The sequence below is a fragment of the Myotis lucifugus genome, unplaced genomic scaffold (assembly GCF_000147115.1).
Source record: "Myotis lucifugus unplaced genomic scaffold, Myoluc2.0 scaffold_32, whole genome shotgun sequence".
NCBI lineage: Eukaryota > Metazoa > Chordata > Mammalia > Chiroptera > Vespertilionidae > Myotis > Myotis lucifugus.
The window spans coordinates 363,768-389,752 of NW_005871080.1; the positions used below are offsets into that span (position 1 = coordinate 363,768).

The 25,985-nt window shown below is 47.9% G+C and overlaps 1 protein-coding gene across 1 annotated transcript in view; it reads right to left on the bottom strand.

Annotated features, from left to right (window-relative positions):
• The window catches only part of KIF5C (kinesin family member 5C), a 138,893-nt gene that overhangs the window by 4,832 nt on the left and 108,076 nt on the right, over nt 1-25,985 (bottom strand). The window contains exons 16-25 of the mRNA XM_023752413.1: nt 19,294-19,482; nt 15,383-15,500; nt 13,260-13,336; nt 12,160-12,269; nt 9,861-9,962; nt 9,564-9,624; nt 6,805-6,876; nt 4,355-4,459; nt 2,659-2,875; nt 1,387-1,497 (exon numbers count right to left, since the gene is read on the bottom strand). Coding sequence (XP_023608181.1) covers nt 1,391-1,497; nt 2,659-2,875; nt 4,355-4,459; nt 6,805-6,876; nt 9,564-9,624; nt 9,861-9,962; nt 12,160-12,269; nt 13,260-13,336; nt 15,383-15,500; nt 19,294-19,482 — 1,158 coding nt within the window. The 3' untranslated portion in view covers nt 1,387-1,390. The remainder of the gene's footprint in view (nt 1-1,386; nt 1,498-2,658; nt 2,876-4,354; nt 4,460-6,804; nt 6,877-9,563; nt 9,625-9,860; nt 9,963-12,159; nt 12,270-13,259; nt 13,337-15,382; nt 15,501-19,293; nt 19,483-25,985) is intronic.

Consider the following 25,985-nt stretch of genomic DNA (forward strand, 5'->3'; position numbering starts at 1 on the left):
CATATATAATACTCTTTGTAACACTTTAAGCAATAAAACAAATTTTTTTTTTTAAAAAGAAAATACCAAGGTCCAGGTCCCTATGCTACCTCGATGAGCCTGGGTCCCTGGGTGCCAGATGATGCTAACACCCCCGGAGTTCAAGAACCAGTGCCGTAGGCTTTTCTGTGCTAAGCAGCCCAACTTGACCTTCCAGATCCATTCCAGTGTTAACCCCGACACTGACCACATGGCAGGCAAAGCAATTTTATAACATCCGATTTTATCTGCTTCTGATTGGAAGTGGAGGTCAGATCTGAATGGGGTGGGCTGCTGTCAAGTTCATGTCCTACCCACCCTTCTCGGACATGGCAGATGGCGGTGGGCACGCGGCCTGCTCACAGCTGCCTCGGCCTTCCCTGCTGTTCTCGCCCTGCTCCTCGAATGGTGCCTGGGTGGGGCCGCCAAGCTTCCTCCTCGGAAGTTTTAGTCTGAGCCTGAGCAGTGCCGTCATCTCCCGAGTGAGGGCTCCGGCCTCCCTCTGTCCCCGTCCTTACCGTGACGCAAAAAGGGCTGAGGAGCTGCTGCTCTCCTGATTGGCCGGTCACTGAGGTTTGCTGTGCAAACCCGCCCCCTCGCACACTAGCTTCCTCCGTGGGGGCTCAGAGGTCAAGGCCAGCATCCGGAGCCACCTCCTCCCTTCCACACCTTACTGGTTCAAAGTCAGTTTTCTGGCCACCCCGTTGTCTGTCTGCTCTACTAACCAGCAGCCCCTGTTCTCCACCTCGAAGTACAGAAGGACAGGCTTGTGCTCTTTTCCTCTCTCTTCCAAAGTACATTAGCTTTCCCCCTTTCCTGCTGTAGAGCCATATTGGGCATGTGGGTTGTGGAAAGAGTCATTTACAACCCACTATCTCAAAGGAAAAACTGGCCTGGATCCACCCAAATATACTAGTCGATTAGCATAGTTCTTAAACACTCCATTTGTTGAGTTCAGATAGTAACTGTAAAAATATGACTGTCATTATCTGGCTCTTGCTTTATATTCAGTTCCTGAGACTTAATCACCCATGTCTGTCTGTTCTGGGTAAAAGCAGTTGACAAACGGGTAATGCCCTTTTGGATGCCAGCTCCGGCGGGGAGTCCCACAGACAAAAGCAAGCTCGGGTGACTCATTCACCACACCCTCGCCTGTCTCTGGGGGACCCGGCGCCAGGTGGCTCAGCTAGAAGACCCCGGGGCACTAGATTGAGTTGAGGATAGGCCTCGGTCCCTGACACCTGAACCCCAGGGCCTGTGGGAGCAGAGCTGTCTCCTGTCTGCTGCAGGTCCACACACACGTGGGAGGAAGCCAGGCAGGGGCAGGGCTCTGCCCCAGACAGAAGCCACCCAGCACCAGGGACTTACTTATTTATTTCTGGTAATGAGTGGAGCTTGATGAGCCGCCTCCTCCCCCTCGGATGGCGTGAACGGCTGTCGGAGATGACGCTGGGTAGTGTCCGGGCCGGATGGGCTTGGCTGTGTCAACCAACAGAAAGGAGAGAAGAGGCCGTCAGAAAGGACTCAGAGAGCCACGCCCAGGTACCTTCAGGCCACAGGTGAAAACCAAGGCAGAATTCTTGTCAGCATTACCGTTCTCAGCCACCAGAGCCTCTGAAAGCAGGTTTGCCTCCTATTATTACAGGGAGCTAACCCAGGACACCAATGTTTAGGAGACAGAAAGAACTTACATAGCATCATTTTTATTCAGATCGAGGAAAATGAGAAACAAAGGACTTTCAGTTTTGGTCTGAGGCCGACCCACAGGCCCCCATGGGTTCCGAGGGCATCTGTGAGCCCCTAAGTTAGATGCGGAATTCTGCCTGATATCCCTTTTCTAGGGAGAGGGTCCATAGTTTTCAGTAGGTTTTCTAAGGGTATAAAATCCAATAAGTGCAAAGGGTGAAAAGATCCAATGAGCCACTAATCTAAAGTATAACCTGAAAACTAGAAACACGAAGGTGCTGGTTTAAAAACCTCTGCACAGCACTATCTGGTGGGCAATAATAGTACATGCTGCTGGAGATGCTTCAGTTTTCTAAAAAGCCCTCCAGAGATCGTCCCTAAATCCCGTTTATTCCTACAGGTCTGTCCTGGGAACATGACTTAGCAGCTACACTCCTTCCCTGTGTGGGGAGAATGCCCCAACCCAGGCCTTGCACTTAGAACCAGGAGCTCACTGACGCCAGGCCTGGGAGCCAGGACATCCAGACCTGCATCTGCAAACAGCTCTGCCTGAGGCCCTGGCTCCCTACTCCTCGTAGTTCCACCCAGGACAGGGGCCTTCAGGCCTTGCTGAGAAATAGCTGTATATTCTGGTATATCTGACAGGGTATCCTTTTACAGCCCAACACTTCTGCCTACAGCCCAGGCCAGCCGGCCTCTCAGCTCAGCAGTTCTGAAGACCACAATGTACGCTGGGATCTCAGTGTAAGGACACCCCCTTCTCCGGGATGGGCGCAGGTGCTGGGATGGGCGCAGGTGCTGGGATGGGCACAGGTCCTGGGATGGGCACAGCGGCCTGGGTCCTGCAAGCCTGACCACCTGTTCCAGAACCACCGCCAGGTGGCCTCAGAGCACCAGGACTCCTGGCCGGTGGAGACCTCACCTTTAGCAAGGGCCCAGGTGAGAGGCACGTACCAATCTGGGCCGAGTGGGCCCTCCGGGCCATGTTCTTGGCGCGCACGGCCTCCTTGATGCGATCCACCTCCTGCTGGTAGCGCTTGCGGTCCCGCATGGCGTTCTCCTTGGCCTCCTTCAGCGCGCTCTCCAGGGCCTTGACGCGCTCGGCCGTGGCGCGCAGCCGCTTCTCCAGCTTGGGCAGCTCACAGCGCAGGTCAGCGTTGTCCCGGACCAGCTGGGGTGGAGGGGAAGGGGCAGTTACCAGGGAGCACCCACCTCGGGGGACAAAGACTGTGACAGGAGCACAGCTAGAAGCAGACTCTGCAGCTGAGTGACCACCCCTGATGGGCGCAAAGTCCACATGACCATAACCTCTGGAAAGAGTAAAGGGATTGAATTACTAACTACACAATCCACGGGTGCAAGGTCTAAGTAAAGCCAGTTCCCACCACAGGAAACTCAGGCTTGGGCAGGGTTTGCTTTCCTCTCTCCTGGGAGAAAGCATGCTCCGACGTCAGCGTGTGAAAGCTGAGAAATGCCCAGCAAAGGGCTCCGTGCAGGGTGTGAGTTAGGCCCTTGCAGGCCTCCTCCCACCAGGATCCACTGTCCACAGCAGTGTGTGGCTGGGACCTGCTCTGCCACACATCCTGGGCTAACAGGCAACCCTGGGGGGACTGCTCTTTCTTTCACCACTGAAGACACTCCGTTCAGAAGCAACAGGCTCACCCTGGGCCCAAGCTCTATCATTCCCTGGCCGTGTAACTGGGGGTAAGTCATTGGGCCACCACGGTTTCTCATCTATAACAAAGGACATAATAGGACCAATGCGGGACTCTAAGTGGATAAAAAAAGTTTTGAAAATCGGAATGTGCTCAAAGAAGCTGTCACCGTGTATGCCCAGCGCCCGTTCTGGGGCTGCCAGAGAGCAGTAAACATTCACTGAGTCCACAGTAAAAATGTTCATGAATGTCAGAGCCCTACTCCCTGACAGTGTTTACTTTGTATTTCTGTCAATAACTTGCTTCAATAACATCAGCCACACTGAATCTGCAGTCCTCCCTCTGAGGAAAAATGACAGCATCAGTAATGGTGAAGAGCCGTAACAAGTCAAAGAGAAATGACATCCCCTCGGCCATCTGGTACTTCCATCATGTCCCAGTGTTTAGGATTTAGGGAAAACAGCATGAACATTCCAGCATGCAACAGAAAGGAGGCAGCTAAGCCCTAAATCACCACTGCTCTCTGCGACTCCAGACAGACTCAGGGCATTGCAAGAACCTGAGGGGGTGCCCCAGGGACAGCAACAGAGCAGAGGGGCCAGCGATGCTCCCAGCTCCCTGCCCAGGGCCAGTCTGCCTCCTTGTCTGTGAGAGCAGGCGGCCCAGACCAGCTGGGCGGTGCCCGCTCTGCCTTCTGTGGAGCTCTGGGGCATCCGGGGAGACACCAAAGCCCGTTGGGGACCAAGGCTGGGGCTGCAGGTGGCGGGAAAAGACAGAACTGAACATCCCACTCCCCACACCCAGAGCTCGAACTCAACTCCTCACATTGTCTTTGATGAAATCAGTATCTTAGATAGAAGGGAAGCCACGGAGGACTGAAGGATTTCATGGGCCTCCTGGCTCTCCAGCTGTCCGAGCCTCTGCCTGCAGTGTGGCCAATGCAGCGGGCTCCGCCTAGGAGAGAGGGCCGCAGAGGGACCGCACAGCTCTCCTACCTGTTTGTGGACCTTCGTGAGCTGCTCCAGGTTATTCTCCAGGAAGGAGATTTTCTGCTTCTGGGCAGCGCTGCCCCCGCCATCGTCGCTGTCCAGCTCCACACTCTGCATCAACACCAAGGGTCAGCGAGACGAGCCTGGCACTGCCCACCCTCTGCCCAGCTGAGTGCAGGCCAGACTTTCTAAATCTCCCTTTAAAAACTCCCAGTCCCTAAAGGCTCTTCTGGAAATGAAAACAAGCAGAGGTTCTAAAAGTTTAGACTCAACAGCCTCTCAAATTAGTTCTTTGGTTGGTGTCAAAATGTTAAAGTGTTATTTTTAGAGGTCTGGAAAAAAACTTCCAATCTGCTCTTGAAAGATACAGATTAACTCTCTGTGATATATATACTTCTCCCTTTGCAGGTAGATAAACACTTTTCTTTTCAAAAGTGTCTCGCATGGCCTTCTCCCTAAGACTCATTAAGAAGAACCAATGTGGAAACATAAACCCAAGACCTAACGCTGATTTCAAACATCGCAGCTGGGCAAGTGTCCATGCCCAGTGGGAGGTCTCAGTGGCCTCGGCTGTCCCTTCAGCTTCCACTTCCATCAACTTCCTTAATGAATTCACCTCCAATGAGTCACTACTGCATCCGGGCTCTTACATGATCAGAACTTGAGATTGGCAAAAACAGTGCCCTGCTGGCAGCGCCAAGTTGAGCAGCCAGACAGGTTAGGAAAAGTGTGCAAACACGAAACGGAAAAGCATGCTTGCTTCGTCTGATTACACATCCTCTCCTCCTGAGCGCGTCTCAAACCTGGGTGTCCTCAGTCTGAAACTGAAGGAGGATTTGCTAGAACCCAGATTGCTGGCCCCACCCCAGCCTCTGGTTCAGTGGACCGAGTCTTGGGTGGGTCTGAGAATCTGCTCATCCAGCAAGTTCCCAGGCGATGCTGACACTGCTGGCCGACGACCACACTTGGAGAACCTCTGCTCCTTCCTCCAGTTTTATAGCATGAAATCAGGAAGGTCTGATCTCAAGCTCTTCGCCCTCCCTCAGACCACCTCCTCCCTCAGACTGAGCCTCTTCAGCTCTTGTCGCAACCTCTCGTCTCCCTCTCCATCACCTCTGCTCTGACCTCTCTCCCACACCTGGTCCAGGTCCTATGGCCATTTCTAGTCTGATGATTGTGGTCTCTACCTACCTGCCTGACCACTGCCATGCAGGCCCTGAAATCTCCCTTCATCCTCTACCCCCTTTTCTTTATTTTTATTTCCAGGCTTCCAAACTCACTAGAGCCATGCTGTCAGGGCCACGGCAAACGCCTGCTCTGACTCTCAGCTGGACACTCACACCGCTGCTCAGCAGTCCTGTCCCTCCTCCCTGGCAAATCCCCCCGCAGCTGCCTGAGCCTTCCCTAGTCTCCTTGCCTCCCCACGCTCCTCCTTCTGTATTGACACTGAGGACGGAGCCTCCACATGAACTGAGATCAAAGCTGTCAGTGCATCTCTTTCTACTGTTACTACTTCCTGCCAATGTCTCCACCTTGGCTTCTTCACTTCTCTCTGGGAGAATGTGTCCCTTCCCCTTAACACATCCATCTATGCTAAGAATTCTGACTCTACCAATGACCTTCTTATTTATGTATTTCACTTCTTTCCCTTGGCTCTTTCACATAGACATGCATGCACACATACACGCACACATGTGCCTGCACAGGCACATACATGCACACACTTTCTTAAGTATAGCTTCCTCCCATCCTATGAGGCCTCTGGATATGGCCCATGGCCCCTTGTCCATCGCTTTTAAACATCTTAAAGAATAGCCCCATTGCTGCTTCCACTCTCCTCCCAGCTTGAACCTCTTCCAGCTGCTCTTGGGGTTCTCCATGTGGCAACTCCCCGAGATCAGTGTGTAGAAGGCACACAGATGTGCATTCCAGTCCTGCCTCTGGCTCTCCCCAGCTGTGCGATCTTGGGTGAGGCATTTAACCTCTGAGCCTATCTCCACATCTGCAACTCAGAACACTAAGCACCACACACCTGGCTACTGGGAAGAGCACATAAGACATCGGGTGTTACGGTGCTTTAGACACTGTGACCCCGCCCCCAGGGGCCTCTGCCTTCTCGGGCGTCTGGCAGTGCCCAGCAGGCGTCTGAGGCCCTCTGCGCTGTCCCTGCAGTCTGCACTCTGGCTTTCCCACTGCAGCCAGACACACACACGCACTCGCTTGAAATGAAGGCCAGGGAAAGGATTACAACTGCCTGTCACTAAGGAGGAAAAATCAGATGGCAAAGCGTTCCCGAGTGATTTCTGCCTCTAGCACATTCTTTTAATAACATTCACTGCCATGACGTAATTAATGTTTAAGCATAGCCAGCTCGATTTAAGCAATGATACTTCATCTGAAAAGGATCCTCTCTGGCACCTTTTCTTCTCGGTCCCATTCGCACAAAGCAGGCTCACCTTCTTCACCCGGGCAGTCAGGTCCTGGACGAAGAGCTTGCGGAGGTTATGCAGAGTCTGCAGCTCCCGAGACTAGAAGGGAAGTTGTGAAGAAGCCGCGTGAGCGGGGACGCACTGAGGTATAGCACACCGGCTCTCGGCCACCCGCTCACAAGCCCCCTGGCTCGCCCACCACACACGCCCACTCCACTGACATGGCGTCATCTCCGCAGCACCCCACGGTGCAGAGACGGAGAACTCGCACAGTGAACCGCAAACTGGAGCAAAGCCGGCTCACTTGCTGTGTTCTAACTGGAACCTTTTTTTTCCCTCAACCACAAAAATTCAAAAGTTTTCTCACCAAAATTCCTGGGGGCTATGTGACCAGAATGGATTCCTTTTTTCCCTCTAATTTCTCACTGTTTTGTCCTCACATACACATTATATATAATGTCAACAAGGTCAAATGAAAAGTTAGCCACACATCCTCCCCCCCTTACCGACAGTCTTCATGTTTCTGCGCGCACCCCCACCCCCCACCCCCTGACCCTGGTCCGTTTGCTTTGCATCCCTGAGCGTATGGATGAGGCAGACTTTCCGCTCAGGTGATCCCAGGCAACGTATCTAACCTCTCTGTGCCTTAGTTTCTCAGTTTTCTTATTTGTAATGTGAGGACAAAACAGTAGCTGCTTCAGAGTTGTTGTGATCAAGATAAAATGAGATGATCTTTATAAAACTTAGGACAGCTTCTGGGACACAGTAGGTGCTCAGTAAACAGTAGCTAGTATTAATTTATTGATGCATCATACTTGACAGCCATTTCCTCGTTAGGCTCTCATTGTTTCCTTTCATTGTGCTGGTTCTTCTTATAATTTTCAGGGTAACTAACTTCGTAGGGGCATTTTTTCTTCATTTTGGATTATTTTCTACAAATGAACCCTTAGGAATTTGATTGCTGAGACAAGAGCCTGAGTCGAACCTGGGGATCTTTGCTAAGATCAGAAAATCCTTCCATTCAAGTCTCCAGGTATTGTGATTAGTTCCTTGCAAAATATTTTCCCATAGGGAGAAGAAAGATAAACTCGCATTTATGTTTTTCTGTTTGTCTAAGTTGACCTACTTTGATAAAAATGTCAAGGGGTGAAGCTCATTCACGCTCACAGAAAAAAAGGAGACAAGCTAAAAAGCTATGGAAACACTAAGTTTCTTGGAATAAAGGTTCTACGTTAATTTAGGTCTTATTATTGGGCCCAACTCTGCCATTCTGTGTTGAAATAAGAAGCACTGAAGTCAATTGCTTCCTCCGATGAAGTAAATTGCTTTCCCCAGGAAGCCAACGGGTCTGTCATGGTGACTACTGTGCACATCAGACCTGTCCCAGGCTTAGCCACCTCCCGGCAGGTGCAGGGCGCAGACAACTCCCCGCTCCTGCGCGAGGAGCGAGCCCACAGCCCCGCCAGGCACACTCTCCCTCCCACGACAGGGATTTTATTATTGACTGAACCGTAATCACAGAAAAATTTTCCATTAGAATCGCCACCACATCAAAGGGAAATGAGAAGGGACGGCCTGGAGCCGGGTGAGCATGTCCATGGGCATAAGTGCAAGTGTCACAGAACCAGAGTGTGGTGACGCTCCCTCTGCTTGTCTTTCGGCGAATGCAGCAGTTTGGGGGGAGCAGCTAAAGACCTTCAAAGTAGTTAGAAGTTATGCTTACGCACATGCATGCTTAGGCAACTGTCATTCAGCTTCCTTGGCAACAGCTTTTCCTCCATTGTATTCATCATCATTCCCCACCTGCCCCGACCTGCTCCCCTCAGGACCACTCCCCACCCACAGGCCACTGCCCTTGTGTGAAAGCTCAGAGCTCAGCTTCCTGTCACCATGGACAGTGAGGGTGGGACTGTGAGGTGGAAACAGGAGGCCCATCGATGGGGCAGGAGGAGGGTCCAGCCCCAAAGCCCGGACAAAGTGTCCTATGAAAGCCAGAGGGCTGCCTGGGAGCCAGGGACAGCCTGTCCAGCGTCATCCCCTGCAGTGGGCTTCAGAGTCCCACCCTGGACACAGGTCCCATCCCCTGCCCGGCCCAAACACTCGGGGAGACTGACAGGCCTTGAGCAACTGGACCTTGACCTCTGGGTGCCACCTGCTGCCCCTTTTCCACTGGACCACAGCCACTCCTCTCCCTGCTGCCTCTGCCTGGAAGGCTGTCTGTCCAGACACCTCCAAGCCCACTGCCTCCAGTCCCTGCTCAAACGTGGCCTCCTCCTGGAGCCTCCCCCAACCATGCCCCGCGCTTTCTATAACCGTCCAGTGGAGTTCATCATTTACTTCCTATTGTTTGCTGTCTGTCTCCTCCAGATAAACGTCCCCTTCACGAGAGCCAGGATCATATCTGTTGTTTATCATGCAGCCCAAGCCCCTAGAATGCCCGCCCTCGCAGGTGCTCCACAAGCATCTGTTGGAGGTTGAGTGGATGTAGCCACAGGGCGCAGTAGCTATAAAGTTGCAGGCAGTGATTTGCAACTTAGTTCAATTCTTACACAGGGGTCCCAGGGTTACAGTGCTGAGGACAGACAGACGGACAGATGGATGGATGGATTCTCCATCAAGGGCCAGAGAACAAATTCTACAACTCTCACTTTTCCACAGCATATTTTATGTCTAAAATGATACCCTAAAGGCATGGCCAGATAAAACTGTAGGATAAAATAATTCAACAAATCATAAACTAATCTGGTCTTTAAGACGAAAATGAGTTGGCAAACTTGTTGACATACCACTGTCTCCTCCAGCCCTTTGAGGTCCTCCCTGGCTTGCTCCCTTTTGTCATTGAGCAACCTAAAAAACAAAAACAAAAAGGAAGCATGAACCACCAAGGGGGCGTCAGAGATCTGCGTAGACACCACCGGCACTGCAGACAAATCAACAAAATGAACCAACTCACACACAGCCATCGTCTGCTTTAAACTGGCCGGACCTTGCCCGGATATTTGTGTATCGGAATCACAAAAGCAGACTTCGTAGGGCTGTGCTGGGAAGAGAGGAAACAGAGGAAACGTGTACCGCGCACTCACAGGAGCTTTTCCAGCTTCATCTCCCTCTCCCGGTCCTCGATCTTCAGCTTGTTATAATCAGAGCTGAGCTTCTCTTGTTCCAGTTGCAGTTTCTGATTCAAACTGAAATGGGCAGGAAAAAGCAATATGTTCTCCATCAATCTGAAACCCCGAGTCCTCCAGCTAAAGACATGGTTCTGTTCCAACCCCATTAGTTCTGTGCAATCAAGGCGGCAATTCTGGAGGACTTTGAGGGACCGGGGAGCAATTTCACAGCTCCCTCCCTGCCCAAGTGAAAACGAGTTTCTGGGGAGCGCCTGAGGCAGGAAACACTCAGCTTTGAGGATATATTTATAGTTGGCTTGGGCGAGAGCTTCAAGGGGAAAATAATGAGACGGGGAAAGGGCCGATACTTTGAAACAGAGACAGAGCGCCCGTCAGAATTCTACAGACAGCATGCAGCACTCAGGGAACTTTATTTGGCCATTTCGACCTTCCCTTCCTCTCTGGTCCCATGTTCTGAAAACATCTTCTAAATCCAAATTCCTGGCTCACACTGTGGCAGTTCCACTCTGTGAGGTCCTCGCGGAGGGGGACAGAGGGAGGAAACAAATCAAGTCTTGGGTCTCTGCAAAAAAGAAACTGGCTATCTGGTTGGGGCATCTGGTCGACACTGACAGCAGCCCAGCACTTGCAAACCCTCTCATGTAGCCCGCAGGACTGTGCAGGCAGATCGTATGCCCCCTGAGGAAGACCCAGAGGCCCCCTGGAAGGAGCAGGCCCAGGAAACGCTCCCACCTGCTAACTCAATCTCCAACCCTCCCTCTTTCTCGCCTTCCTTCCCGCCCTCTTTTCCCCTCGCGCTGAGCATTGTGAGGGTGACTAATCAGGATAATGAACATGAGACACGCCGGGGGAGAAGCACAGCATGAATGCTGGCCTGGCAGCAGCCCGGAGGAGCGGCGGTCCCTCTACCTGCGCTCCTTAGGGGAGGTGTGCAGCCATCACGCCACTGACACTTGCTCGGGTACCTCTCTCCTCTTAAAATGCAAATGTGTGTGTGAGCAGCTCGCACGCATTGAGAAGAGATGGGGATCAGTGGTCTGGAGAATTCAACTCTAACTCCGGTTTGATTCCTACTCGGCTGCGTGACCCTGAGTCCATCATTTCCCTGAGCTTCCCACATAGAGACGGTTCTTCATTTACAGAAATGGGAGGGGACGGGACCTCTGGTCCACACCTGGGGGCAGGGGAGGTGGCAGTGGAGAGGACTGTATTTCAACAAAGTTGGTTTTCTTTTTTTTCCCTTGCTTTTTATTTGGGGCATTTAAAAACATGACTCTACAGAGTTCAAAAATTAGCAAGGAGCTCACGGTGCAAAAAAACGTTAAGAACTCCCAGGAGAGGATCCTGAAGGCCCAGCCAGCATGGTGACCTGTGTGATGAGGTGGACGGTGAGCGAGGAGGAGGGAGAGGCCAGGAGGGAGCAGGGCTCGTCAGTGGCTGGGACGTGACAGGAGAATGGCCTTGAGAGGCGTTACCAAGACGAGCTGCAATGATGCCATCCTGGCGAGCGCCAAGGAACCACAGCTCAGACGCTGGCACCAGGGGCCCCTGTGAGGTGTGCGTGTGCAACTGGGGGCCTTGGAGTTGTGCTGTGGGCACGCAGGTGCTGGGGTGAGGAGGCAGCTGAGCTGCCTTCTCTGGGGTGTTTTTTAATCCTCACCCAAGGATATGGTTATTGATTCAAGAGAGAGGGGTCGGGAGAGAGAAAGAGAGAAACATCGATGTGAGAGAGAACATCAATTGGTTGCCTTCCATATGTGCCCCGACTGGGGATCAAACCTGAAACCCAGGTATGTGCCCTGATCAAGAATAGAACCAGCAACCTTTCAGTACACAGGACGATGCTCCAACCACATAAGCTACACTGGCCAGGGCCTGGAGTATTTTTTAACTTATGTTAACTCCTGAGACCAATTTAGGGTTTTGGGTGTGTGTTTTGTTGTTGTTGTTGTTTTTTGTTTTGTTTTTTACTTTCATAGTATCCCCACCTACTGGGACATGTGTCTGCCTGCATGAGTGACCAATATGACCCTGTTCCGGGGGGACTCGCCTGCCACCTGCCCCACCAGCACCCCCTGAGGCTCAGCTCCAGATGGGGGAACAGACCTGGGGAGCAGCATGTCTAGCCGCTGTGGCCCAGAGCAGCACAGTGCCACAGGCCGAGAGAGCAGAGGCCCTGGCTGACAGCCACGTCCTTCCGGGCTGGCCCACGCACCAGGCCCACCCCACGCCCCCGAGCCCCGTGCCAACTCACTCCCGAATCTCATCAATGATTTTCTGCTTCTCCTCAATTTCATCACGAAGTCTGGACAGCTGCTTCTGGTGAGCCTCCCGGTGGCTCTCCATCTGCTGCTCCAGCGCCTTCTGCAAGCCAGGCCGAGAGAGTGTGTCATCTGCACTGGCTCTCAGCCCGCACCGTGACAGGTCCTGGATCCTTCTACCCCTCCCCCCGCCCCTCGCTGTCAGATCCCAAAGCTGGGGCCCCAGAACCCGCCCTGCTTTCCTGAGACAACAAAACCCAAGGATCTGTTACAAAACTGAGTGGGTCTTAGTCCAGCTCCCCCAAGCCACATGGCGTCTCTAGCCAGGTCAGTCGGAGGGCACAGACCTCCTACCCGGGTGACCTCAGACAAGCCGTGTCCTGTGTGAGCGACACTTCCTCACCTGTACAGCTTAGATACTTGCCCCCGCCCTGCCCCCTGCACGAGTTAATGGTGATGTTCAAAGGACACCTTTTCCGCAAAGCGATGTAGAATCAGGAGAGGGCCCATCGGTGAGGCAGGGTGTGCTGTTGGCTGGAGCAGGGTCCTGCCTTGGACATGGCTTTCACTATGGGCTCATCCCCAGCGGGGCTCAGGGGTTGCCTAAAACTAATCAAAATGATGTATTTCCTCATCTCTCATCTTATTCACCTAAAAATCTTATTTGACAATATTTGCTGCATTTTTCTTTACTGTTTAAAATGTGACCAAACATAAAAATCTCTGTGTTTAAGGTGGAAATTCAAACTTGGGGTGTTTCTTTAAAAAGGTAGAGGGGGAGATGTTTTCTTCCGTTCAGAGGAAGGACAAGCATTTCTTCAGGAGTTAACCCAACCGCGAGGCCCAGGCAGTGGTTGGGAGGGGCTGCGCCCTCCCTCTTCATTGGGAACGGGGGGAGAATAATGCAGGAACACAACAGAACTATCTACAGACAGCTCAGGGCTGCTGGACCCCTCCACCTCCCGCTCATCTCTAACCAGGCCACACTCTGCGATGGGCTCCGACTGCCCGGCATGGGTGCCCCACCCCTCACCCTGCTCTGCCACTGCATCTCTGAGGGAGACAGGTTCTCCCAGTCCAAGTGCGCGCTCACCTTCATCTCCTCGGCATCCTGCAGCCGCGTCAGATGTTCCTTCTCCTTATCCTGGAAGCTGACTTCGTGCATTTTTTCTGTTTTGAATTTTAAATGATAGTTTCAGATTTAACTGGAAGGTCTCGCGCCCAATAGTAAGAATTACAAAACCAAACCAGAAGAATGGCAGTGGCAGGAACATCAGCTGTATCACCAATTATAAGCACGGCACAGAGGAGCGTCTGTCAGGGGAGGACCGGCTGAAGCAGGGCTGGCCGCTCTTGGGCCATTACCTGGGGGGCGGGGGGCGTCGTACAGGGCAAGGTGCTCATTTGGAGCAGGCCACTCTACCACTGACTCGCACCTCACGCCTCCGAGTACTGGCCCCCACCTGGCCTCGTGAGTGACCCCCTGGGGCAAAAACGTGCTTTGTGGGTTATAAACACGCCGTGTAGATTACACCGCACTCTGCGAATCTGAGTGGCATCTGAACCGATGCCACTGTCCAGAAGATCCACTTTACCTCCCAAGGGCACGCTGTCTATTCTCTAAGATTCTGGGGTAGAAAAACAATCTAAGGACAAGAACAAAGACATTAGAAATATAAAATACTCTCCGGATTAAATAGGAAGGCCCCCTATTTGGGAAGGGCTGCTGTGTGTGTATGGGGGGAGGGGCAGTCCCAGCCTCCCCTGGGTCCGTGGCCCCTGAGCACATGGTGCAATGGGCAGCCGGAGTTGGGTCGGGGGAGCAAGTGATTTAAGACAGCAACACTCAGCCATCAAGCTTCCTCTCTGGTCTGTTTCCCTTATTTCAGGTCCTCTGGCTTCTATTTTATTTCCACTCAGGCAACACCGCAGAAGCCCTTTATAGGGGGGAAACGTTCTTTGCAGTGTCAGGTTTTGGGTGGAGCATTCTATTCCTAACGTTCATCCGTTATCACATAAAGAAAATATGACAAGGTCACTGCGGGGGTGGGGATATTCTCTTTCTTTTTAAAATTTGCCTTGGCTTTTGAAACAAAATGTACTTACTGAACAAACAACTACATAATAATGAAGGAAATAAAAAAAGGATAATATTGCCACCAGTCCTATTATGCGAGCAAAACCATTTTCATTTCAAATATTAGTGTGTAGGCCTTGGAACACAAACATCCATTGATTTCTAAATGTTATAACCGCAGTAAAAATAAGATACACTTTATGATTTTTAATCTAAGGTTACATTGTAAGCATTGAGCAGCCTTGGTCTACTTCATCTCCAATATGAAAATAATGTTCTGTTGAACAAGATACCATAGTTAATGTTGGACATTTAGGTTACTTCCCTTTTTTTCACTAATATAAGTAATTCTGTAACGAGCATTTGTGATTTAAGGATCAAAAGTATGAAAAGTGCTATGATTATTAATATGTTTCTCAAAATGCTTTCCAAAAGGCCTCTAACAATTTTCATTGCGACCCATAATATGTGTGCTCCGTTTCATCTCCGTGCATATATTTTAAGCCTGTCTGGTCTCTGCATGTCTAGTCAGCCTCCTCCTGTTTACTCAGATTACTGAATGCTTCCTATGGCTCAGTACTTCCCTCAGCAAAGGCAGCGGGAGGCTGCCTGGCAAAGGGAGGGGCCTGTTCGAGGACGGAGGGCACAGTGAGCCACTGGTGGAAGTTCAGACTTGACCTTAAGAGCCACAATGTCAGAGGCATGGGGTTGGGCACGAGGCAGATTTGACTTTAGAACAGTCCCTTGGGTTGCAGCCCGGTGGCCAGCCTGGAGCAGACTGGGGCGGGACCCTCGCTAAACGGATGTCATCACAACTCTTAGTTAGATTAAGGCAGTGACAATGAAGACGGAGATGAGCAGGTGGAACAGACAGGCCTGTGATAGACGGGAAGCAGGAGTAGGGAAGAGGGGATTCTGAGGTGGGCGGCAGGGTGGGCTCCGGGAAAGTGGGCAGTGGAGCAGATAGTGAAGGCAATCTTCTGGATTATTCTCCCACCCCCCTCCCCCAATGATGCCATTGTCATCAATAGACCGAGAAATGCTTTAATTGAGCAAAAGTGGACATCTTGAGTTCAGCAATGCAGACAGTGCCTGCTTAGGCCGAGAGTGTGACACCTGCAAAGTAGTCACTCATTTACCTTGGGCTCGGAGCTTGGCCAGCTCCTCATTGAGCGAGTCTTGGGACTCTTCCAGCTGCCTCCTCTTCTGTTCCATGTTCTGCATGTAGTCCGTCAGGGATTTGATCTTGGCCTCGTGCTTGAAGCAGCAAATAGATAAAAAGAATGAACGACTAGAAGTAGTCACCTCACTTGCCCGGGACTGTCCAATGGGAAAATGCATGGACTAACTAGCAGGGTCCTCTGTTTTTCCATGTGCTTCTCTGCCTCTCACAGACACCCCTCAGGCCACGCCCCTCCTCGCCATCCACAGTGCTGAGACACCAGGGCCCTCACCGAGAACAGAATGCTGGAGAGAAAGGGGCGGGGGCGTGTCTGGGGCTGAGGGCTTCATTCTTTGAACCCGCACCTGTGGATTGCATCTTTACAAATCAAATATTATGGCTTTTCTTTTTCTGTCTCTCAGGCTCACCAATTCCTGTCTCACGGACTTTACATTTTACATGTTCTTCTCCCTGGTAAGCTCTCCCCCATCCCTCCCAGACATGGACCTTCACACAGACCATCATTTTCTTATGGCACTGAACTTCTACATGGCTTATCTCAGCCACGTTCTTACTTGTTAGCTCATGAGGGCAGAGTACATGCTTAGTAACTATTAGTGCTGCAGTTCTCAACCTGTGGGTCACGACCCCTTGGGGGTCGAACGACCCTTTCACACGGGTCGTCTAAATACATCCTGCATATCAGATATTTACATTACGATTCATAACAGTACCAACATTACAGTTATGAAGTAGCAACGAAAATAATTTTATGGTTGGGGGTCACCACAACATGAAGAACTGTATTAAAGGGTCGCGGCATTAGGAAGGTTGAGAACCACTGTATTAGTGGAATGAATGAATGAATGAATGAATGAATGGGAGTTCACTGATGAACAGGGCCAGCGGTCACTTCTAGCAGATGGAAATAGGCAGGCTCTTCCCCCTCCAGGTCAACAGGGATCCCATTAGGCAGGAAGACCCAGGAGACTGAGCTCGGATCTAACGAAGTGACCTCTGGGGGAAGGACTCAGCTGGAGCAGTGAATTCATAAGCATAGCGTGTGGTGAAGAGGATGATTGCAAACAAGGAAGATAGCGTTTTAGCTGGCAATATTTTGTCAGATTCCTTGGATCATGTCGAAAAGCAGACAATCAAGGTTTCTCTTATGTTTGAAACCCAGGAAATAATGATTGAATCTTTAGCTCTGTGTAAATTGTAGCAGAGTACAAAACAGCACCTAATGGAAAACTATTGCTAATGTAGAAAACCCTGCCTGACACAGGGATTCTTTAACCCCAAACATCCTATATTCTTTTTTTAATATGTTTTTATTAACTTCAGAGAGAGGGAGAGGGAGAGAGAGATAGAAACATCAATGATAAGAGAAACTCAGTGATTGGCTGCCTCCTGCACATCCCCTACTGGGGATGGAGCCCACAATCAAGGCATGTGCCCTGACTGGGAATTGAACCATGACCTCCTGGCTCATGGGTCGATGTTCAACCACTGAGCCACACCAGTCTGGCCCTAATATTCTTGACTCCCATCTCATATTCCCAAAGTCAGTGTTCTCTAAGACCTGGGTACCTGGACCCCGGTCGTGGGCTCCAAACTTTACAGCACCCCGCTGCACCCCATTCCAGTGAGCAGAGGTCACAGGCTAAGGGAGCGTGCCCACCTGGACCACGTCCCCTTCTATCTGGGAAGCAGTTCCTCTCTACTCCAACAGCCCCACGGCCACTCCCAGGGCCAGTGCTGCTACTCCCAGCATCTATTTAAATAGATTACAGATGAAGTTAAACAGCTCCCTCAGTGCACAGGGAGTGCAGGAGGGACTCAGGCGTGGAGGCTGGTACCTCCAGATGGAAAGAGAAGACAGTGGGCTGCAGGCTGCGGGGCCTCTATTTGGACTCTGGCTTTGACCTCTAATAATAGGCTCAGGGCTCCCCAAAGCACATGCCATCAGTATCATAGGGGATCTGGGAATCATACCGGGGGGACACTGAGCCCTAATGTTTACCATTTCTTATCTCAATTTTTAAGAATTATAAAAGGTAAACTGTAAAGCAAGCTCAGAAAGAAGTGGTATAAATTCCACCCATAAACCACTCTAACTTATCAACTGTTTCCCCCTTATATCCCTGGTTTTATCTATATGAACACATATTTTACAAAGTTGCAAAGCACAACACAAGTACTAATCAGCATTTCCATTTTCACTATATTCATGTAATTATACTTTTCAAATGGCTAGATTCAATAATTTTTTAGGTAAGAGCTACATAACATTCTTCCATATAACTTTATGTTATTAGTCTATCAATAAATATTTGGGTATTTTACCTTAATGTAAGAAATATTGCACTCAACCACTTCCATATAAGGCCTTAATATTTTTAATCAGGAAATGATAATGCTGTATGAAATGAAAATTTTTCATTTTTATTACCAATGAAAAATACCATACGTGAAATTACTGGACCAAAGTACACTTATATTTTTCATGGCTTTTGATTCCCAAAGTGCTTTCCAAAAGGACCGACCAAATCATACTTTTTTCAATAATGTATATAAATGTCACCATCACACACTAGCCTGGAATAATCTTTTCAATACCTTGTTGCTCATCATGTTGGTTATAAAATGGAACCTTGATGTTTTAACTGCGTCTGTTGGATGATTGTGGTGGCAGAGAAGGAGGCTGGAGGTAGTTCTATGATCACGTATTATTGTCACATTGAAAAGCACACCAGAACGAGGTACGCGTTTGTCTGTCTCTCAGTGTTATCTGCGGCATCACTCATGCTGACATGCATCTGTTTCCCCCAAATGACTCCAGCTGATTTAATGCCTGGCATGAGGCAGGGGCAGCGCACACCAGCAGCCACAAAACCCTCACACCAAGCTCAGGTTAACAGTGGTAGGCCAGAAACCAGGCCATTTTCTGAGACCGCCTTGCTAAAATGAAAACGCCACTCCAGTGGGAACAGAGCAGCCCCTCTCCCTGAGGAATGGATTCGGGTTGAGGTTGGAAACCCCTTCCCGGATTCGGGTTGAGGTACGCATTGCGGGGAGTCCCAGCTCTGCCTTTCACGGGCGCCATGACTTTGTTTCCTCATCGGAAAAACAGAAACAAAAATAAAACCTGCCCACCAGGATTTTTTTAAAGATCAAGTGGGATAGGCATATAAATTGCTTAGCACAGCATATGGCACACTGTCAACACTCAATAAAATGTCACTAACAACAGTAGTGGTAGCTGTCATTTCTGTTTTCAACCATTAAATTGGTTCTATGATAGAAATTAAACAATGAAGGAATATTGCCTTAACTCAGCGGTTCTCAACTGTGGATCGCAACCCCTTTGGCTGTCAAACGACCCTTTCACAGGGGTTGCCTAAGACCATCCTGCATATCAGATATTTACATTACAATTCATAACAGTAGCAACATTACAGTTATGAAGTAGCAACGAAAATAATTTTATGGTTGGGTCACAACATGAGGAACTGTATTTAAAGGGCCAGAAGGTTGAGAACCACTGCCTTAACTGATAGGAGATTTAGATTCCAATCTTATGCATTTATTATATATTTATCTACCTACCAACCTACCTGCCTATTTACTTATCCACAGATAGCAAGATAGAGATATATAGGCACATCCTTTAAAAAGGGACTGAAGGTAATTCGCGTAACTCACAACAAAATCTTGCCTGGGTTTAGAATAAGCCTGGACCACCACTGCCTGGGGAGGCCACCGACAACTACTACATAACGCAAAGCTCATCAATACCCCCTTAGGCACCATCAGCCCCGATTAGAGCACGGAGGAAGCAGGTTTCGAGAGCGCAGGTGTGAAGGGAAGAGGAAAGGTGTGGCCTACCTGGGAGATGAGCAGCTGGCAGGCGGCCAGCTCCCGCTCGCTGGCGTTCATCTTCCTGTTGGAGTCCATCTGGGCGCTCTCGAGCTGCTTGCTGCGGTTCACCAGGGACTTAACCTCTGACTTCATCTTGCTGATGTACAGACGGGCCATGGTGAACTCCTCCTCAATGACGCCATTCACGTCTGCCAGCTGGGCACAGGAGGGGACACAGCTACTGCCTGTAATTCCCAGAGGTCCTTGGGGCCCCTGAAACCCGTCCACGGGTCCTCAAGAGGTCTGTGGGTTCCTGGTTAAGAATCCCTAATTACAGGACCCCAAGCTGAAAATGGTCCTAAAAAGTACTATACGTTCAACCTCAAGATCTCAGAACCTCAGGTGAAACTTTCAACTGAAAACCTCTACTAAATGTAATCCTCAATTAACCAGGCTTTTCTTTCTAATTCATTATTAGGGTGAAAGAGATAATATCAAAAGAAAAATACACTACAAATTAAAACAAGAGATAACTTTTAAGACGTGTTCCATTCAATGTTTTATATCTTATATTCCTAGATCAGCAGAGGCCCAGTGCTTCAAAGGGTGACTCTGAGCCCCTATAGAACTCCAGCCAGAATTTCAATTATGTTCTCTAGACTCTGCTATTCAGAGAGAGGAGTAGTCTAAAGGCTTGAATATGTTTCTACAACTAAGGATTGAAAAATAAAAAGGATTTTCTATATAGTCCTCAATTAAACAACAACAAAATCTATTGAACAAGAAGGTGCCATTACCAAATCCACGTCTCCTTGCCTCTACCTGCCTGCCCCTTCCAGGCAGACCCGCATCGACCTTATTATTTAAGATCACTGAGAATAGCAGTCTAAGTGCCCCTTTAGGAGAGAAGAGTCTGACAGCCAGCATTCCTGCATGAGCTCATGTTTGGTTTCTAGGTTTCAGGGCTCTACTGCAAATAAAAATTGACACAAGGTACTTGGGATAGAAACCCATTTGCTGAGATGCAAACATGCTCTTGTAGGGAAGTTGACCAAATGAGCAAAGTGACTGTGTGCATATTTTGTTTAACCACCAGAGGGCATTCTAGCACCTCAGTCCAGAACCAGCCCATGAAAAGAGGCTTCAGCTCGTTTTAAAACAATGATTCTAACTATGTTTTTTTTGATGTTCCACAGTATACTCTAACAGCCCACTTTTGTCACTGATGTTTTCATTAATTCAACATATGACTCTTGTTTCAGTAAACATTGAAGAGTTAGGAAAGGAATTATGTATCAGCCCTGAAAATTGGTAGCAGATAGGACACAAACTAGACAGCAGGCTGAGCACCTGTAACTTAACTTGGTGTCAACCTTCCCCTAAGAATTCTCCAACAGGATTAGTTACATCAGTGTCAATCAACACAACTTAGGATCTATATTAACAGCAGGAAAATCTACAAGTATCAACTTTTGACTCCATTTTAAATTAATGGAGGTTCTTGCTTAAGCCCGTTATATTTCTGACTGCCAACAATAGGTCTACCAACACCCCTCCTCCTTACGTATTCCCTTTATCATCCTATAGCATGGAGAAAATGAGTAAGAGAAGCCTGCAATCTTTACATTGTTTTGCTCTTCTACCTTTGAAGACTGGTCAAATGTGGAACAGAGATAAGAAACTCATTCTTTAGCCTGACCAGGTGTGTCCTGCATACTGTCAGTTTCAGTAGAAAGGGACGGGAACATCCGTATCTTCTATGAGGAATTCACAATCTGCATCAGCGCCTGGTGGATAAACATCGCTGAGCCAACAGGCAGGGCATCCTGGGAGGAGACAAACCCCTCCTCCGCCCCAGGGCTGTCCTTAGACAAGGACGCTTTCTACTCTGTGCCCAGATCCCATGGGTCCTGGGAGAATAAGAAATGTATATACAATAAGGGGCTTCCTCCAAAACGAGAGTTGGATATTTCTTCTCCCAAAACCAGACCCAGAAGCACTGAAGCCTACCCTTGTCCTAGGAGATCTAACAAGAGATTTGAGTCCATGTCTGATGGAAGAAAACACGATTTCAAACAAATGACTTTAATTGAAAGGTTTCTTACCCCTTAAGAATTCATATATTTAGTCGTGTAAATTCTAAGTTTTAAGTAATTTTAGAACACTGTTATTTCAAAAAGAAGAATCCGAGTTTGCTGCTGAGATGTTATTTATAACTCTCCCGAGTCTGACAGTGACTCCAACCGTAGACACTAGACTGTGTGATCTAGTACAAATGACTAATCCAGGGAAAAAGGGCTGCCTTCACTTGGAAGACAGATGCTGCCTGCCCCTCTGCTCTGCCCACAGAGGACGAGTCACCCACACACCCACCACCTACCCCAGGAGCATGGGCTGCTGTGCAAGGTGCCATTTCTAGGCCAAGTAAAGGTAAGTAAGGTGACTGCTCAAGACAGCAGTTCTCAACCTGTGGGTCTCGACCCCTTTGGCGGTCGAATGACCCTTTTACAGGGGTCGCCTAAGACCATCCTGCTTATCAGATATTTACATTACGATTCATAACAGTAGCAACATTACAGTTATGAAGTAGCAACGAAAATAATTTTATGGTTGGGTCACAACATGAGGAACTGTATTTAAAGGGCCAGAAGGTTGAGAAGCACTGCTAAGACATAAAGTCAGAGGAGACTAAAAGAAGTAGTCAGTGTGGGTCCAACTAAAGTCAGGCAGCTAATCCATCCATTTCATGTACTCTAACCTCTATCCTATTTGTTTGTGGTTGGATTCCTGGAAATCTTTGTAGGGAAAACCCAGTGACGTGGTACATGAGAAAAAGAGGCAGTTCATGAATAAACCTGACAAAGTCAACACCAGGCTCATCTTGTCAGGAGCTGGTCTCATCTTGTTTTGTTGACTAAACAAAATATTGCCTGGACTCTTTCAAGACAAGACAGAGCTGGAGAAATAGGGGTTCTTCCATTTCCACATGGTGCTGGCCTGCTGCATTCTGGAGGTGATGCAGAGGGGACTCCCACAGCCATCCTTTCCCTCACACCAGTACCACAACAGGGACCTCGTGGGAACTAAAAGAACAAAAGTTCCCTCGTGGGAACTTTAGGAACAAAAATACAAGATCACTGAAAATTTCCTAGATTTGCTCATTTTTTTAGAGCAAAATAACTATGTCAACTGAGTAGTCCTAACAATAAGGAAAGTGTCTGTAATAAGTGGGACCTAATCAAACTAAAAAGCTTCTGCACAACAACATCAAAATGCAACCTATGGAATGGGAGAAAATATGTGCAAGTCACATATCTGATAAGGGTTAATATCCACAATATATAAAGAACTCATACAACTCAATAGCAAACCCGAAGAATCTAATTAAAAAATGGACAGAGGATCTAAACAAACATTCTCCCAAAGACATACAGATGGCCAACTGGTACATGAAAAGATGCTCAGCATCACTAATCATCAGGGAAATGCAAATCAAAATCACCTCACACCTGTTAGAATGGCTGTCATAAAAAAGATGAGAGATAACACATGTTGGCAAGGCTGTGGAGAAAAGGGAACCCTCATGTTGGTTGGAATATAAATTGGCGTAGCCACTATAGAAAACAGTAAGGAGGTTCCTCAGAAATGAAATTTCTTAAAAGTAGAACTACCATATAGCCCAGCCACCCTACTTCTGGGTCTATAACCAAAGGAAGTGAAATCAGAATCTCATAGGGGTATCTGCATTCCCACATTCATTGCTGCATTACATACAATAGCCAAAATATGGAAACAACCTAAGTGCCTGTCAACAGATAAATGGACACAGATGTGTGTGTGTGTGTGGGGGGGGGGGGGATATTCACAACGGAATGTTATTCAGACATGAGAAAAAAGGAAATCCTGCCATTTGCAATAAAATGGATGGACCTTCAGGGTTCACCCCTCAAGTGAAATAAGTCATACAGAGAAAGACAAATACTATATGATATCACATATATGTGGTAGCTAGAAAATCTAAGAACGTCAAACTCAGAGGAACAGTGGTTACCAGGGGTTGGGGGTGGGTACATGGGGGAGTTATTGGACAAAGGGTACAAATTTCCGGTTATAACATGAACAATTTTGGAGAGCTAATGCATAGCAGAGACTAATATTATAGCTAGTAATACTGTATCATATACTTGAGTGCTGCTAAGAGGTAGATCTTAAAAGTTCTCACCAGGAAAAATAAATGCTAACTGTGATAAAATGAAGGTGGCAGCTAATACTATCATGGTAATTATTTTGCAACATATAAATGCATCAAATCAAGATACTGCACACCTTAAATTATACAATGTTATGTGTCCATTGCATCTCAAAAAAGCTAGGGGGCAAAAGTATCTGCTTCCATAATGATACATCTAATAAATATCTGTATACGTCATGTAATTTCTGAGCTGACAACCTTTGAGATAACCTGGCTCACCTTGTCATCTTACAGAGAAGCAAAGTGACTTGTCCAAAGTCACATCACTCCTCTGTTTAGCTCTCACTGTCCTAATAATTAAATCAGAATTACAAGAAAAAGAACGGAATGATTAAGAGTATGATGCTCTACAAATGAGAGTTATCAATGAAATTAACCAGGGCAAAAATATCTTTAAAACATCCAGTAGAGTTATTTTAAAATAATCTCAGACTTCAGATTCCCAGAGGTAAGGACTCTTTTTTTAAATGCTGAAGCACCCAGACATTCCTTGATTTCATTAGCATTTTTCATCAGCTCTATTTTAGAACTTAGCATAAAAATATCTTCCTTTATCGTTATCAGCAGCAGGCGCGAACTTGCCATAAATCAACTCCATCTTCATATTTCCAGGGCCATTCAATCACCCAAATGTCAAAAGTTTATAGCTCAACACCAGTGTATGCTTCTAAAAATTCTTCTCAATCCTCAAATATAAAATCACCAAACTGGAACTTACTAGGTTTCATCCTATAGTATCTGAGAATTCTAGCTAAAATTAGATTCATTCATAAAGTTCACGCAATATTCAATTACAATAGAGGTTCAATGAAAGAATGATAGGTTTACAAGAGCTCATATACACTAAACCCGGAGCTGTTATATCATCCAAAAAGGGCTTTCTACGTTTTCAGAAATGTCTATAAACAATGTTATTTGGGAACCCTTTTCTAGTACAATCCCAACTAAAAAGCTGAGAGTTCCCACTAGCAGGCTAATGTAGAATTCAGCCTTTTAAAAGTCAAATGGCTAAATTCAAAGATTTTGTTTCAGAGACTTGTGAGGTAGAAGCTGAGCAATACAGCACCATTCCCTGGCTTGACTAACCCACACATTTATCAGTGGCTACTCTGTACAATGTACTGCATTATGATAAAGCTACTACAATCAAAACAGTGTGTTATTGGCATAAAAGTCAGATCAATGAAACAAAATAGAGACCAGAAACAGTGTACACACTTTGTGTGTGGTGGATATGTTCATTCTCTTACTGTGGCTTCATAAGTGTATACATATGTCAAAACTTCTCAAATTGTGCACTTTAAGTATGACTAACTTTATATCAATTATACCTCAATAAAGCTATTTTTTAAAATATGTCTATCTTATTTTTCAATGGCATCTCTACATTGTGGCAAGCTGTTAATTTTTCTTGCCTGATAACTTTGTTTATTCTCGCCCCACCCCCCATTCCTAGCTCATGGACAACTGTATACCACCCCCATTCTTCCCCCCTCCCTTACTCCTTGCCATCAATGGCACCAATGTGCACAGCCCCAGGGGATTATTGATGGTTGGTTTAAGCCCATGATAGTAATCCTAATTCTCTACTTTCCTAGCTTCCCTTGCAGTTTGGGGTGATCATGTACCACACTTCTGGCCAATAAGGTACAGGGGGATGTCAAGGGGACTTTTGAGATACAGTTCCCTCCTGGATGAAAGCTGGCTGCGTTTCAGCACAGCCTGCCTTGGATGTAGTTGTGTGAGGATGTGCAGACTGGTGCTATAGCAGCTATCTTGCTCCCATGAGACAAAAACCTACAGACATGAAAAAGTAACAGGCTAAGGAAAACATAAAGGAAATAGAGAAAAGTCCTGGACACTTGACATTGTTGAAGCACTGCACCAAACCAAAACTTGCTTCTAAAACTTTAATAAGCTAAAGAATGGCCTGAGGAATCTTGTTAAAAATGCAGAGTCTGACTCAGTGGGTGTGAGGTAGGCCTGAGATCTATATTCCCAACAAGCTCCAAGGTGACGCAAATCATAACCTGAATAGCAAAATTCTAGACGTCTCATACGGAGAATAATTAAATGTGGCTTTGTTTTTCAAGCCACTGTTAGAATCCTATTACTTTCAGCTAAAAGCTCTCCTAATTCATGCTGATTGGTGGGGGAATTTTCACTCTGCTGGGTTCTCATAGAAAAGGAGAAACACAATTCTGAGACCGGAACTGTTGGTTAACCTATCTGATTCCAAATTTCTGTGACAATGGCATATAAGTGTGAGGAAAAAACCAATTTACATCAGGTCAACCAAGATTTGAAGACATTTCCTACATCTGAAGGTAATTATTTTCCTCCTTCTCCTTACTCAAACAACCGTTCACTTAGTCATTCATCAGTCCTTTGATCATCCTTATTCGAATATTACAAAGCACGTGGCAGTGGCAAGGCACTGCACTAGGCATTGGGTTCTCGGGGGAAT